Below are 15,239 nucleotides of genomic sequence, written 5' to 3'. Positions count from 1 at the left end.
TAATTCTCAGGGCCCTGTCTTCTTGCTTGTTGGTTTTGGTTTTCGATCGAAGGTTTTCTTTTTTGGGTTTCTCCCAATTTTCAATTAGTTTTCCCATGGATTCAAGAACGCCGCAACCAGTTACAATTGATGATGGATTTGAGTTTATTGATGTTGAGGAGGGTTCCGGCGGTAATCCTTATGATCTGTGCTTGGTAGGAATGCTACTGACTGACCGTTCGGTGAATTTCAAAGCTCTAAAATACAGGTTAGCGGAGATATGGAGACCGGGTAGGGGTTTGACGGTTACGAAATTGGGATTGAAGCTAATTCTGTTTAGGTTTTATCATGAACATGATCTTCGATGGGTATTGGAGGGTGGTCCATGGTCCTTCGATAACAATCTTTTGTTGTTGCGTGAATTGCAGATCGGAGAAGACCCGTTATCCGTTCCTCTACATACAGTGAGGTTTTGGGTTCAAATCCATAAGTTACCGGCGAGTTTTTTCTCAGAAAATGTTGGAAGAGCATTGGGGAATTACATTGGGGAATTTATTGATTATGATGTGAAGAATGCTTGGTCCTTCGTTCGTCCCTACATGCGCATAAGGGTGCAACTGGATGTTCGTCAACCTCTTAAAATTGGTAAGAAAGTTAGGAAGGCAGGGGGAGAGTGGATACACTGTAGTTTTAAGTATGAAAAATTGCCTACCTTTTGTTTTATCTATGGTCTCATTGGTCATATTGATCGTAATTGTGATCGGTTCTATCAATCTGTGGAGGGAGAACTAATCAAAGAATGGGATGCATCCATAAGGGCACCAAGTAAGAGAACGGTATGAGGAGAGTCTCGGTGGTTGAAGGAGGAGGAAGACAGTGGCAACAGTACAGTGAATGAGGTGATTCAAAATGCTGAGTCTGCAAGTAATTTTGGGGGGCAGCCGGGTTCAATTCAACTTGCTTCTTTGGCGTGTAATTTGGGTGCCTGTATGCTTGATAAAGGGAAGTCCAAATTGCTTTCTCAGTCACCAAAAATAATGGCTCTAGAGGGGGTTGAAGTTAATGATGAGCGTAAAAGAAGAAGGAATGAGGAGACTTATCAAAGAAGAAAGGGGACTGAAAATGGGGGTCAGAGTCAGATGGGGATGGAGATTGATGGTGGTTTGAAAGGAGTAGGTTTGACAAGTCTGGAATCTAAGAAGAGCACTGGTTTTCAGTTGGTATCCGAACCAAAAAATGGAAATGCGGCGGGCCTTGAGGGGGAGGTTCACCCTGGATTATGATTATATTGAGTTGGAACTGCCGGGGGTTGGGCAACGTCAGGGCAGTTCCTATTTTTTGTGAACTCGTTAGAGTTCATAAGCCGGATATTATCTTTCTTTTAGAAACCCTCGTATGTGGAGCCCGCATTGAGGAAATTAGGAATAGAATCAGATTTGAAGGGTCTTTTGCAGTTGATTGTGTTGGGATGAGTGGGGGTCTGTGTGTCTTCTGGAAGAGGGCGTCTGATTGTTCGCTGCTTTCTTATTCTCAGAATCATATTGATGTTTGTGTTCATGATGCGCTTAAAGGGAATTGGAGATTAACGGGTTTTTATGGGTATCCTGAAAGGAGTCGGTGTAAGGACTCGTGGCTATTTCTGGAAACTCTTGCTCGAAGGGCGGCTCTCCCTTGGGCTGTCATTGGTGATTTCAATGATTTATTATCCCAAATGGATAAAAAAGGCTTGCTCCCTCATCCGACTTGGTGTATTGATGGCTTTAGGAATACGGTTGCGGCTTGTGGTCTTGTGGATTTACCTATGGCTGGTTATCCTTTTACTTGGATTCGTCAAAAAGGGAAACCTTCCGAAGTGCAAGAGAAATTAGATAGGACATTGGTATCTAGTTCTTGGTCTATGCTTTTCCCGTCAGGTTCTTCATATAATACGTATGCTCCGTCATCGGACCATTCGCCAATTGTGCTCCAAACTTGTGCTAATATTGCAGGTTATTCCCAGAGAAAGTTTGTGTTTGAGAATAAGTGGCTTAGAGAACCAGAGTTGTCTGGGCTGATTTTGTCAAATTGGAGGTCCGGGGATGGTGTGTCTTTTATTGACAAGTTACTGGATCTTAGCTGTGTTATGGGACAATGGGGAAGATCGCTCAATGTTAATTTCCGTAAGGCTGCTGCTCGGTGTCATAGTAGGTTGGATCAATTGAGAGGTGATTCGTCGCCAAATGGAGTGGCTGAGTTTGAGCAAATTAAAGAGGAGCTGGTTTCTCTCCTGGTTCAGGAAGAGGATCATTGGAGGCAACGGTTTAAAATTTTTTGGCTTCAAGAGGGTGATGCAAACTCAAATTTTTTTCACTCTTTTGCTAATGGGCGTAGGAATCAGAATGTTATCCGGAAACTTAAGAATGATGTGGGGGATTGGGTGTCAGAGCCTGCGGACTTAGAGAAGCTTAGTTTGGACTACTTCACATCTATCTTTTCACAGGGTAACAACAATTTTGATCATGTATGTAGGCTTGTCACACCTCGGGTTAATGAAGATATGAATCAGATACTTACTAGAGACTTCTGTATTGATGAATTTAAACAGGCATTATTTCAGATGCACCCCGATAAGGCCCCGGGGCCGGACGGATTTAATCCGGCATTTTTTCAAAAATTTTGGCACGTGGTGGGGGAGGATTTGTTCAGAGCTATTTTGATTTGGGTTGAGAGGGGCGCCTTTTGTTGGGGTTTAGTGTCCTATAGACAATTGTTCTAGGATACAAACTTAATGTAAATGAAGTGTTCTTTATATAATTTGTTTTAATGAGATATATGTTTTATAACTATATAAAGGCAATTCCCTTTTAAGCACTAAATAAAGTCTAATAAAAGGAAATCCGTAAGTTTGTTTTAAAGTGATTATAAAGTGTTCATACAAGCATGAAGTGAGACAAAACTTTATAATAAACTAATAAACTTAAAACTGCCCCAAGTCAAGTGATATGTTTAGGATTGATATATCACTGTTGAGACTTGCATGTAACAATGTCTTCTGTCCGACAGAAAGCTGATCTCACAAGCTTCATATATACAGATATCTGGAAAGTTACATGGATCCGATGAAAAGTAGTTCATTAGGATTGGGGACCCGACTTGAGATAACAGGATGGGTAGATTCATCCTTGTCTCCTGTTCATCTCATTGGTGTTAATAGGTGTAAATAATCCTCAGACTCAAAGGAATATTAATTGGTATTCTGGATTACGGAATGTGACGCTTTGACTCGGTGTAACACGATCCTTAACAGAGATGACTCTGGGGTGTGAACAGCAGACGTTGGGTATCACAGGAAGTGATTGCGGGATCGTTATATATTGGATTGAGCATTTATCACTCCCGATAAATGGGAGATATGTCTATGGATCGCTTGTGGAAGACTCGACTCTAAATCCTTGCAAGGTGATAGCTTAAGACTTGAAATACAGATTTCACTTAACCTATCTATTTTGAGTTGACTCGGCCTATACAAGTAAAACGAACGTCTCGCTATATGTGACTTGACATTACCCATAGTCATAAGATTCAGTTCAAGGACGTAGTTGATAAAGGATCGAATTATACCGTAACTAATACTGAAAGGTCAACGACAGAATCAACCTGTCTTCTTATAGCTCTAGGGGAATGATTATGGACTTGCTAATCACATACTCTGTACATCATTCCGTTATGCAAAGATTAAAATATAATTCTTTGAAAATTAATTTTAATAGTTGCATACGGCTAGAAGCGATAAGAACTTAATGAGTCACACATAAGACTTGGAACCCAAAAGAGAGACAGATGTTAATTAATTGATGGAAGCCCAACTGAGCCCAGTAAGGCCCAGTAATGGAGGGGGGTCGAAATTTATGTATGTAAATACATAAATAATTAATTTGATTTTATCTATTCTAATTAGATTAGGATTATGAATTAAATTAATTAAAGGATAAATAAGTTAGGAGTTTTAATTAGATTAAATTACTCCTATTATTATTATCCAATAAGGTTATTATTATTATCCTTTATATATTAGATATATTAATGGATAATAATTATGAATTCTATTCCGAATAGAATTCTTATTTCAATAACCTAATTCTATCTAACTAGGGATTAGATACAAGAGATTATAAATAACCCCTCATATGGGATTTTCGAAATCCACTAAGCAAATCCCTACTGGAATTTTCGAAATATACAGTGCAACCGGGAGAGAGAATTTCGACACCCCTTGTTGAGGACGAAACAATCCACCGCTTCCTACCGTTTCAATTGATTTCATCTTTCTTTCTTTATCCTTGACCTTGTGTTGATTAATTAGAGGCAATCTACTTTGGTTGCTATTCAACGGTTGATTCTAACTTGATCTCATATTTGTTTTGTTCTGTGCTCGAGAACTCGAAGTAAGAGTTGTGGGCACTTCGTTTGCAACGGTAGATAGAACGTCAAAAGGTATTTCTTCTTATCCCTCTTTATATGAAATAACGGTTAACGGATCTTATGGTTTATGGAAATAGGTTAAAATTTTTATATTTCCGCTGCTATACGTTAGCCTATTTTCCAACACCTTTCCCCCAAAATTCAATGATACTATAATTGCTTTGATTCCTAAATGTGCTGTTCCGGAGTCGATGAAGGATCTTAGACCGATTGCACTTTGCAATGTTGCATACAAAATATTCTCAAAGGTACTTGCCAATAGACTCAAACTCATTCTACCTGATGTTATCTCTGAAGAGCAATCAGTTTTCATTAAAGGGCGGTCAATTACTGATAATGTCATGTTAGCTTTTGAGATTTTACACAGCATGAAGCGTAACCCGCATCGAAAGAATGGGGAGGTGGCTTTGAAAATCGATATTAGTAAAGCATATGACAGAGTTGATTGGGGCTATTTAGAGGCCATTATGCTCAAATTGGGTTTTGTCGAGAAGTGGGTATCAATTATCATGATGTGCATTTCGTCGGTCAGCTATACGGTAAAAATGAATAATCAACTAATCGGTCCAATCATTCCTCATAGGGGTTTGCGCCAAGGTGATCCTTTATCCCCGTACTTATTCTTGTTGTGTGTTGAGGGTTTATCTTTTCTGATTGGAGAAGCGGTTTCGAAGGGTCAGCTTCACGGTTGTCGGGTTTGTCATGGCGCACCCGCCATTTCACATCTTTTTGCGGATGATGCGTTTCTGTTCTGTAAAGCGGATATTGCTGAATGTAGAGTCCTGAAGAATATTCTTGAGACCTATGAAATTGCATCTGGACAAGCTATTAATTTGACAAATCGGGTATTATGTGCAGTAACAATGTGGCTTCTGATCTGTTTATTGGCATTTCGAAAATCTTAGGGGTCTCTAAGCCGCTTAATACGGGTCGGTACTGGGGTCTGCCCTCATTGGTTGGTAGAGCCAAAAAAGTGATTTTTGCCCATTTGAAGGATAGGCTGTGGAAGAAACTGCAATCTTGGAGGGGGAAGCCTTTATCGAAGGCTGGAAGAGCAACCTTAATTAGGTCGGCGGGGCAAGCAATACCAGTTTACTATATGAGTGTTTTTCTCCTTCCTGTGTCTACGGCTGAAGAAATTCAACGCATGTTAAATTCTTTTTGGTGGGGGGGGGGGGGGGGGGGGAAGAAGGATGGAGGGAGATCTATCAATTGGATGACATGGGAACGATTATGTTTGCCTTTGGGGGAGGGTGGATTAAATTTCCGGGAGTTCACTGCCTTTAACTTGGCGATGTTGGGTAAGCAGGGGTGGCGTCTTACTACAAATCCACATGCTCTTGTTTCACGTGTTTACAAAGCTAAATATTTTCCGAAAGGGAATTTTCTCGAGGCCCGTTTAGGGCATTCACCGAGCTTTATTTGGAGGAGCATTTGGCAGTCCCAACTTGTGCTAAGCGAAGGTTATAGGTGGAAGATATGTGATGGAAGTAAGATAAGAGTTTGGGGTGATCCGTGGTTAAAGGATAATTTGAACAGCCATTTAGTTACACCGGTAAATAACGAGTTGCAAAGTATCTTGGTGAAGGATCTTTTCTTACCTAATTCTCGTTCTTGGAATCGGGAGCTGCTGTTTGAAATTTTTATGCGAAGGGATGTTTCTGAAATTTTGAAGTTACAGCCATCATGGTCTTTAGGAACCGACACGTTAATTTGGCGAGAGAGCAAAACGGGGGATTATACTGTCAAATCAGCATACCAAATGACTATCTCTCGCCTTTCTCCGAGGGATGAACTTACTTGTACGGGGGATTGGCGTCTGATTTGGAAAGCAAATATTCCTTATAAAATTCGTTATTTTGCATGGCGAATGGCTAGAGATTGCTTGCCGAACCGACACAAATTAATCCAAAGAGGTATTTCGGTTCAACAACATTGTGTGTTTTGTGGGATTGATTTGGAGGACAATTGGCATCTGTATATTATTTGTCAATTGACTCGTGCTGTTTGGGGGGAAATTGGGATCGCTGGTTTGGTTCAGAGAGTCGCGGATTCTGCTGTCAGTTTTTGTAGCTGGTTTTTTGATATCCTTGCAATGCTCTCCAGTCAGGTTAGAGATTTATTTTTGACTATTTCTTGGTATATTTGGAAACTGAGGAATGATAAATTGTGGAACCATTTGGCTCCTTCCATTTCCCGCATTGTTATCGGAGCGAAAGAATTGATTTTCGACTGGCAGCGGGCTCGTCGGATGAAAATGGGTAATGTAAGTAGTTCGAATGGGCTGACCAGTAGATTATGGCATCCTCCTGGGGTAGGAAAATTTAAATGTTCAGTGGATGCTGCTGTTTTTAGTGATGCGGGTAAGGCGGGCTTCAGTGCTGTAATTAGGAATTCGGAGGGGAGTTTTGTGGCGGGTCGGATTCAAAGGATTGAAGGTTTACCTTCCGTAAGGGAATGTGAAGCTTTGGCATTGTTAGAAGCTTTGTCGTGGGCTGTGAACTGTGGTTATCAGGAAATGATCTTTGAATCTGACGCTAAGGTCGTGGTAGACGCGGTTCTTTCTTGTAACTCGGATGTGTCCGAATTTGGAGACATTATTGATCGGTGTCGTTCTATTCTTTTTTCTCATGGCTTATTCTCGGTCATTTTCTTGCGGAGACAGGCAAATGAGGTTGCTCATGTTCTTGTTAAGGAATCTCGTTTTGCCGATTGTCCCGTGGTGTTTGATTCTTTACCTAGATGTTTAGGAGATGTAATTACGATTTTTTTACCCTTTAGTGGCTCATTAATGGATTGTTCTTTCAAAAAAAAAACTTAATAATCCATTAACTCATCCTAACACTCACTACATATGGCTCATTTTCGTTACATGCAAATTATATGGCAAATGTCAAATTTCCTAAAAGAAACTAATGAAAATCCAGAAATCAAATTTTTATAACATAAGAAAATATGTAACATATGTTTTGGTTTTATTTTGATCAAATTAGTTAAAATTAAAGAAGGGCGTGAAATTTTTTAAGGGATTTTTTTTTTTTTTTTTCTAAAAAACATTATTCTTTTTTTACTTAAAATTAGAAAATTTGGAATTAGCAGTACCATACGAAGTAGCAATCCACAGTTCCATGGACGGATGCAAATTATATGCATGAAAACACTCAAAATATTCATCTTCTTCTTTGAAAATTAATCAATGGTAGTAACCAACACTTCTTCTTGCTGGCTTCGCCCTACAGCCCCCTTCTTTTCCCGTCGTTCCCATAAGCGCCGACCTTCCTGTTTCTTCTTCGTCTCCTTCTCCTGCAAATCCACCACTAATTTCATTCATTACTGTTCTATTACTTCAACACATGATTCCTCTTCCACTTCCTCAGTGCCATTGTTTTCTTCTGATTCTTACATCCCTCGCCGGAAAAATCCTATCAGGCGCAGACCATATGCCCGGTATTTTCCCGAAATTCGCCGCCACTGGGTCGAAGCTGATCAACCGCATGCTTCTCAAGGTATGCTTTACTTCAATCAAGTCAATTGCCACTTTTTTTTTCTTCAATGTTTTTCCTTTTGAACTGATTTTCTTGTTTTCCCGTTTGGATTTATTAGAACGGTTTACTGTTGTATCATATAATATATTGGCGAATAGAAACGCATTCAAGCACAGGGATTTGTACTCAAATGTTGACCCGCTTCACCTGAAATGGGAACATCGGAAAAGGATGATTTGTAAGGAATTAATTGGGTTGAAACCTGATGTAATTTGTATGCAGGTAAGCTTTTACTCACCTTTTAAATGTTGATTATCATAATTCGTTGCGCCTACTTAGTTTTATGAGTGGAGGTGTGATTATTGTAGGAGGTGGATAAATACTTTGATTTGTTGAAGATTATGGAGAATGCAGGATATGCTGCTTCTTACAAGGTTCTAGCATTCTCTGGATATTTTTATTTCACTAGTTTTTACTTTTATGCTAGTTGTTTTGGGTGATAATTAAAAAAAGCATCCACTCGTCAATGCAGAGGCGAACTGGAGATACTGTTGATGGTTGTGCTATCTTCTGGAAAGCAAATAAGTAAGGCACCTTTTAAATTACATAGGTTAAAATTAAAAAAACAAAATTTCTCACAAATTTCTGTTTCATATTAGGTTTGGACTGCTGGAAAGAGAGAGCATTGAATACAAGGCACTTGGTCTTCGTGATAATGTTGCCCAGCTCTTGGTTTTTGAGGTAACAAGTCAGAAACATTCATTATGTTCTGTTAAATCTTCTTTTTACATTGTCGATTCCATTCTCCTCCATAATTGGTTAGAATTTGTTTATAAGGATTTGAGGAAGCAAAAACACTGCTGCAATTTCTTGCTTGTATGGTAGAATATTGATATAAATGTCCATAGATATCTTATTTTATAGATTTTGTTGTAGCTTGTCAGTCTATAAACATAGGAAGTTCATTTATGGGAATGTAACTTTTTTGTTCTGATAGAATAAGAGTAACTTGTGAGACATAAATCACTTAAACATTACGGTTATTTCTATTCAATAGAATGAGGGCTTCTTGGCCGTAAGAGGCTCTTCTGGAAAGTTGAGTTTAACTCTTCTGGAAAGTTGAGTTTAAATTTATCTTTTTCACTTAAATAATGTAATTAATTGGAACAGTTATACACTCTTCCGCATGACGGTATTCCATCAAGTTGATTTACAGTTTATTTTGTTATTTTACATCTATATGTTCATGACTTGTCTATACTATCTCTCCTTTAACTGCATATGGTGCAGGTAGATTTTAGGAGCTGAATCAAGAAGAGTACTCATCTGTAACATTCATGTGCTGTATAACCCTAGTCGAGGAGAAGTTAAATTAGGCCAAGTAAGTAATAATTCAATGTCAATATCAGTAGTTTATGCAGAAGTGTCTATGATTTACTGATTTACCCTTTACGTTGAACGAAGCTGGTAGAATTACTACAACAATAGTTAATGACTGATTTTTAGCTTGTATCTGCTGTTGCAAGATGGAAGTCTTTTGCAATTATTTATTTTTGATCGACACATTAAGGTTTGTAAAATTGTTAAAGAAAATTTGTGCTATTCTACCAGACTCGTGAGGTTGACCAACAACTCCCAAAGTGACTGTTAACGTTAGCATCAACAATTTAGTGTCATCATTTGTTTTACAATCAAGTAAATGGTGGCTACTTGACAATTGAAACTGTTGATTGCTATATGATGCCAATTTCCCTTTCAATTCTTTTCTATTTTGTATGCTTCTTGATTGCAGACAAAATTGCTGAATTGTTTAAGATTGAATGTTTGATTTGTAGATTCGTTTTCTTTTGTCAAGGGCTCAAATCCTTGTGGAGAAATGGGGTGACATTCCTGTTATTCTTGCTGGCGATTTTAATAGCACTCCTCAGGTGCAATACTGTAATTCTATTTTTTATTTATTTTATGTATACTTGTAGCTGGATAATACTTCTAATCCTAATTAAATTCAATTTTCCCCTTCTTCACAGAGTGCAATATACAAATTCTTGGATTCATCTGAGGTAAACAACTATTTTTAATGATCAATAACTTACAATTATTTTGCTGTGGGATTGCAATATGAATCATAATGAAATTAAAGTGCAAATTATAAGCAATAGATTGAAATTGAATATATTCCGTTTGCAGCTGAATATTATGTTGTACGACAGAAAAGAACTGTCTGGACAGAGAAACTGTCATCCTCCACAAGTTTTTGGTGTCGATAAAGAAATGAAGAATCCATTAGCTTTGATGGATGGGTATTTCCTTTACTTTAATTTGGTGGTACTGATAAGCTTCTAATTTTCCATTAATCTGCAGTATTGGTTATTATACAAACTTTCAGCTAAAGCCGTAGCTTTTAGTTTTTTACTCTTCCCAGTTTCTTCGTATTGGTGTTTAACCAAACTTTTAACTTCAATCTACTGTCTCATTCCTGACCATGAAATCATCTCTTATCAGTTATCCCTATTGCGACGGATATAAACTTCCTTCTCTTTCATATGCCAAATATATGGAAGCAATGAAAATTACAAAAGCATTTGTCTGCAATCGAGCAGATTTTCTTTTGTGGTCATTTTATGTTTTGTATGTCATTCTTCTTCTTCTTTCTCCCCGTGCCAAGTAATATTGGAGTCCGCAGACAAGAAAATGATGTTCTTATCCTATGTTTTAGAATTACTTGGACAAATGGGAATTCAATTGTCGTTTTTTTTGGAATTATTGGTGTTATTATCCTATGCTTTAGAATTACTTGTACGGTATGACTTGCTTCTATCTTATAAGAATCGATTGAGATTCTGCATTTGTAACACTCAATCTTCTTCTTAGTTCGTATTTGCACTCAAGGTTCTGTATGTTATTTGTCTTTCTCATGATTCCTGTCCATGACATGTATTCAATTGATTTGCTCTTAATTCAACTAAGTCCATTTAATATGGATACAATTGCTCCTTCACAAAACGAAATCTAATACTTTTTGTTTCAGAGTTTTGAAGAATTGCTGGACCAGTGAGGAGGTCAAAGTTGCTACTGGTAAAGCGGAGTGCCCATTGCTTAAGCATCCTTTGGGGCTTAATAGCTCCTATGCCACAGTCAAGGTATTTGAGATTCTACCTCTTAATATTGGCAGATTATCATTTGCATATTCTGTCAAGCATAATCATGCATCATAAAGTTATGTTTTTTTAGGGATCTACAAGAACAAGGAATTTAAATGGTGAACCTTTAGCCACTTCCTACCATTCAAAGTTTCTTGGTACAGTTGACTATTTATGGTAATCACCTCTCTTGAAGATGGAAATATATGTTGGCTGTGATTTATGATCATAACAAAATTACATTTGTATCGGATGCAGGTATTCAAAGGGTATTGTACCTACACGAGTTCTGGATACTCTACCGTTTGATATTCTTAGAAGAACAGGCGGCCTTCCATGTGAGGTAATTAGACAGATGTTTATGTTTGTGGTAGAATCTACTATGAATTTCAGTTGGAAAATAGTTTATCAATAAGCACAAAATTGATATTGCTCATTTTAATTTAAAAGCAAAGCCTAGTACTACTGTGTTAGTGAATCTGTGAATGATATATCTGAATCTAAATCTTATGTTTTGACTTCATAGAAACTGGGAAGTGATCACTTGGCTCTGGTTTCTGAGTTTGCCTTTACACAATAACCAAAGGAAGATAACAGAACGAGCATACTTCTTCTGTTACTGAAATTATTTGAAATATGGAGAGGGTTGTTTCACATCACAATCACTATTAGTTCATATTCTTTTGTTGTTTTATTGCCTCTCATTCAAAAAATGTTGATTATTACTTGGTAGGAAGTACATGCTATTTCTGTCTTTATATATACTAAAACAGAATTATGATGATTAGTTTTATGAATTACAAAATTTATATTATTTTGCTATTTCGATGATGGAAATATACATTTTGGTCATGCATGCACTGATGCAACTTAGGAGGGGATAAATTTAAATTAAATTCCAAAGGCTGAGCAGAATTAATGTTTGGAAAATTGAAAGAGATATCACCAGGAGGTGGACCAAGCAACAATGTCAAAGTCCCTGAAGCAGGCGTTGTAGAGTCAGGTTCCATTGGCCAGATCCGTGGCATGGAATGAGACTTGAAAGGAAACAAATTTTCCTGAAATTCAAGGTGTTTCGCAATGTAAATATGATTCATTTCGAGACATGTATGTCCATTATGATCCAATGGGTCTCCAAGGAACGGAAAGGTGCCACATCCAAAAATGCAGAAATTTGAGAAAACTAGAGCTTTATCAAAAGCTTTTTCAAAAGGGGATTTGAGGCCAAGCGTTCTAGTAGGCAACATGTTTATTAATTTTACACGTATTTGAAAGGCATGGAAGCGTGGACTAATAGAGTCAATGCAGTGTCAATGTGCCATATTTTTCTTTTCAAGCAAAACAGCAAACTAAAACGGATAAATTTGTCCACAAACACAACAAAATATCTATAACCTAAATTGGATAAAACTTGAACGAATAGTTTCAGAAATATAACTACTAGAACGAGAGATTATTGTAAAGGAAATCGAAATAATTTGCCCATTGGACATGATGAGCAGGGTTGAGCAGATTTGGATGATTGAAGTTTGTGCTGATGAACAATTTGACGAACAGTTTGTGGATGACAGTTTGTGGATGACAGCGACCGAACTGGGCATGTCATCCATCAAATAGAACTTTTTCTCCAAGCAAATAAAAAACTTAATGAGTTTTAAAGCCAATAGAATATCTTTTTGATGAAAATCGGAGTGAACAGAGTGAGATATAGACAGACTATTTGGTATGACATGTTGAACTTGACCATTGTGATTAGTCATATGGTGTGTGGCTCTTATGTCAGAATACCATGGTTGTGGTGGAGCATAGTTGGCATCAAAGGGTGATAGCCCATGAATGAGTTATTCCAGGAAAAATTTGCTTGAGGTCGGGTAGAAAAGCGACCCAGTCGCCTCCCTCCTCTGTTAGCACATGGCTGTTTGTGACAGATATTTTGGCATCTCCACATTATAACATAAACCTGTTATTTTAGAATTTTTTTCTTAATTCTGAGACTTGTTAGTCTATTTCTTTATTGCAATATTTGCCATAGGTAGAGACTGTGAACTTTTTAAGGGAATTTCTTATAGAATTAATTGATCATACAATTTATAATATTCGACAGGAGGACCCGGACGCACATTCAGGGAAGCAATAATACTATGATATTCCGAGCCAATATTTTTAAATATTGCAATGATAAGATTCACAGAGGACAATGGACTACCGGCGACAGCCAGTTCATCAACAATAGTTTTTAACCTTTTGAAGATACTCATCTGCAAGCACATCATTTTTTTTTCAATTCATATAGTTCAAGTGTGAACATGAAGTTGACGATTTTCAAAAAGTGTACCATAAGTTTGTTTCAAGAGCATACCATGCATATATCCCAAGGGTTGGAAATGAGATGACAGAGGAGGAGGAAGCAATGGCAAATTTCAGTGGAGAAGGGTGGAAAAGGGTATGTCGTTTGATGTTTAAAGGGAGGACGAAAGCAATGGAAGGGGCTGGGAGAGAGGAGGTCGGAAGCCCAAATGTTTGGCTTTCTAATACCACGTTATTTGTAGTATAAACTCAAGGAAGAGGAAGAGTATAAACCGTGTATTATATTTGTTTAAAACTAAATGATAAAATACAGTAAGGATAAACAATAAATAAGGTTAATTAATTTATTGGTCCCTATATTTTGACAAAACACACTGTTTAGTCCCTATATTTTCAAAAACATATGATAAAGTCTCTAACCTTTTTCTCGATGAACTGTTTAGTCCCTAACGTTTTTTTCGGTAAACTGTTTAGTCCCTGCCGTTAGACTCTCATGAAGATTTTGTTAGTCAATTTGGATTTGCGTTCTTCTTTTCCTTTCCTTTAAAAGAGGGCGAGCCTTGGCGCAACGGTAAAACGTTGTTGTCGTGTGACCAGAGGTCACGGGTGTTATTCTTCTTAATCGTTCAAATTCGTAAGCATTGGGTTTTTCTTTTTCTTGTTCTCTATACAAATAGCTTCTTCTTTTAAATTGGATTTCCTCCGCTAAAGTTTGAAGGTAAATAATAAAGGGTAATTTAGTCATTCGGAATGACTAAACAGTTCATTGAGAAAAAGGTTAAGAATCTTACCGTGTGTTTTTAAAAATACAGGGACTAAACAGTGTGTTTTGTCAAAATATAAAGACTAATAAATTAATTACCCAATAAATAAATAGGAAAATAAGCTAGAGAACTCATACAAATAAAGTTAGGATTGGAATGAGAGAATATTATTCCAATAATAACTATATAAATATTAAGAGATAAACGAGTGAAACTTGTGATAATTATCAAGTGAATATTTACATTATTACTAACACCCTTTAGTCATGTTTACAGAGAGGGAAATTTTTTTTTTTTTATCTTAAATGAATTTAACAAAGAAAAAAACAGCAGCCACAGCAGAAGAACAAAACAAAGGAAAGAGCAGCAAAATTACAGGGAAAAAAAAAAAAGAAAAAAGGAAAAAAAAAAAACAGAGGAACCAGGATATAAAAGAAAAACAGAATTAACCTGGATGTTCCAGGATGGTTCTGCTATTGTTGCAGACCCCATGTAATCTTCCTCAATCAGCTTCCTCAAGTCTACAAGAGCTTCCAACAGGAGTGTGGTTCCCCTAGGGGAGTTCATGGCGGATTTTGCGAGTCAATCGGCACATCTGTGCACATCTGTTTGCTTCACGATAGGTATGTTTAAACATAACGGTTGTTGTAGTTTTGGTGCGCAGAATGTTCATTATGATGACACTATGTGGGTGATGTTGATACTCTTCCTTTGATCCATTTAGAAGTCGGATAACTTCCGGACTGTCTGATTCCAGGTGGATGTTGTTAAAGCCACGATTAATCGCTAGTCTTAGCCCGGTAGCAATGCCCTATAATTCCGATCCAAAGCTGTCACCTATACCAATATTTTGCATAAAACCTAACAGCCAACATCCATTTCCATCCCTTAGCATTCCTCCGGCAGCAATTGTATTCCGTTGACATATAAGTGCTGACTAGTTAGCTAGTTTTATTGGGACTCGTTCTCTTAGGTTTTATATTATCTCTAAGAGCAACCATAGTGGTTGCAACAGACTAAAGATGCCACATAAGCTAGTAAACACCTCTCAAAAACACACCACTATATATATAAAATAAAAGGATGTTTTTTTGTATAAAAAA

At 37.4% G+C, this 15,239-nt stretch overlaps 1 protein-coding gene across 6 annotated transcripts; it reads left to right on the top strand.

Moving 5' to 3' along the window:
- The first annotated feature begins 7,557 nt into the window (after window positions 1-7,557).
- LOC136217921 (carbon catabolite repressor protein 4 homolog 3) lies at window positions 7,558-13,634 on the top strand. Of its 6 annotated transcripts, none has more exons than XR_010683570.1 (13): window positions 7,558-7,946; window positions 8,044-8,207; window positions 8,294-8,359; window positions 8,458-8,510; window positions 8,585-8,666; window positions 9,220-9,306; window positions 9,761-9,853; window positions 9,953-9,985; window positions 10,113-10,225; window positions 10,954-11,065; window positions 11,143-11,223; window positions 11,324-11,408; window positions 11,592-11,642. XR_010683570.1 is itself a non-coding variant. In XM_066004625.1 (13 exons), the coding sequence occupies exons 1-13, from the start codon at window positions 7,637-7,639 to the stop codon at window positions 13,303-13,305; spliced, it is 1,401 nt and encodes a 466-aa protein (XP_065860697.1). In that variant the 5' UTR covers window positions 7,558-7,636; the 3' UTR covers window positions 13,306-13,634. The 6 variants fall into 6 exon arrangements, 4 of the variants coding, with proteins under 4 accessions (XP_065860697.1, XP_065860700.1, XP_065860698.1 ...); XM_066004625.1 differs by lacking the exon at window positions 11,592-11,642 and adding an exon at window positions 13,170-13,634 and having other exon boundaries at window positions 11,157-11,223; XM_066004628.1 differs by lacking the exon at window positions 11,592-11,642 and adding an exon at window positions 13,170-13,632 and having other exon boundaries at window positions 11,157-11,242.
- Window positions 13,635-15,239: the final 1,605 nt, after the last annotated feature.

Source organism: Euphorbia lathyris, chromosome 2 (assembly GCF_963576675.1).
Source record: "Euphorbia lathyris chromosome 2, ddEupLath1.1, whole genome shotgun sequence".
Classification (NCBI taxonomy): Eukaryota; Viridiplantae; Streptophyta; class Magnoliopsida; order Malpighiales; family Euphorbiaceae; genus Euphorbia; species Euphorbia lathyris.
This window is presented reverse-complemented; position numbering and strand designations above follow the sequence as displayed.

Coding starts and splice junctions, on each gene's coding strand:
- LOC136217921 (XM_066004625.1), top strand. CDS start 7,637: ATGGTAGTAACCAACACTTCTTCTTGCTGGCTTCGCCCTACAGCCCCC. Junction 8,667..9,219: donor CCCAGCTCTTGGTTTTTGAG/GTAACAAGTCAG, acceptor TGGTGCAGGTAG/ATTTTAGGAGCTGAATCAAG. Junction 9,307..9,760: donor GAGAAGTTAAATTAGGCCAA/GTAAGTAATAAT, acceptor TTTGATTTGTAG/ATTCGTTTTCTTTTGTCAAG.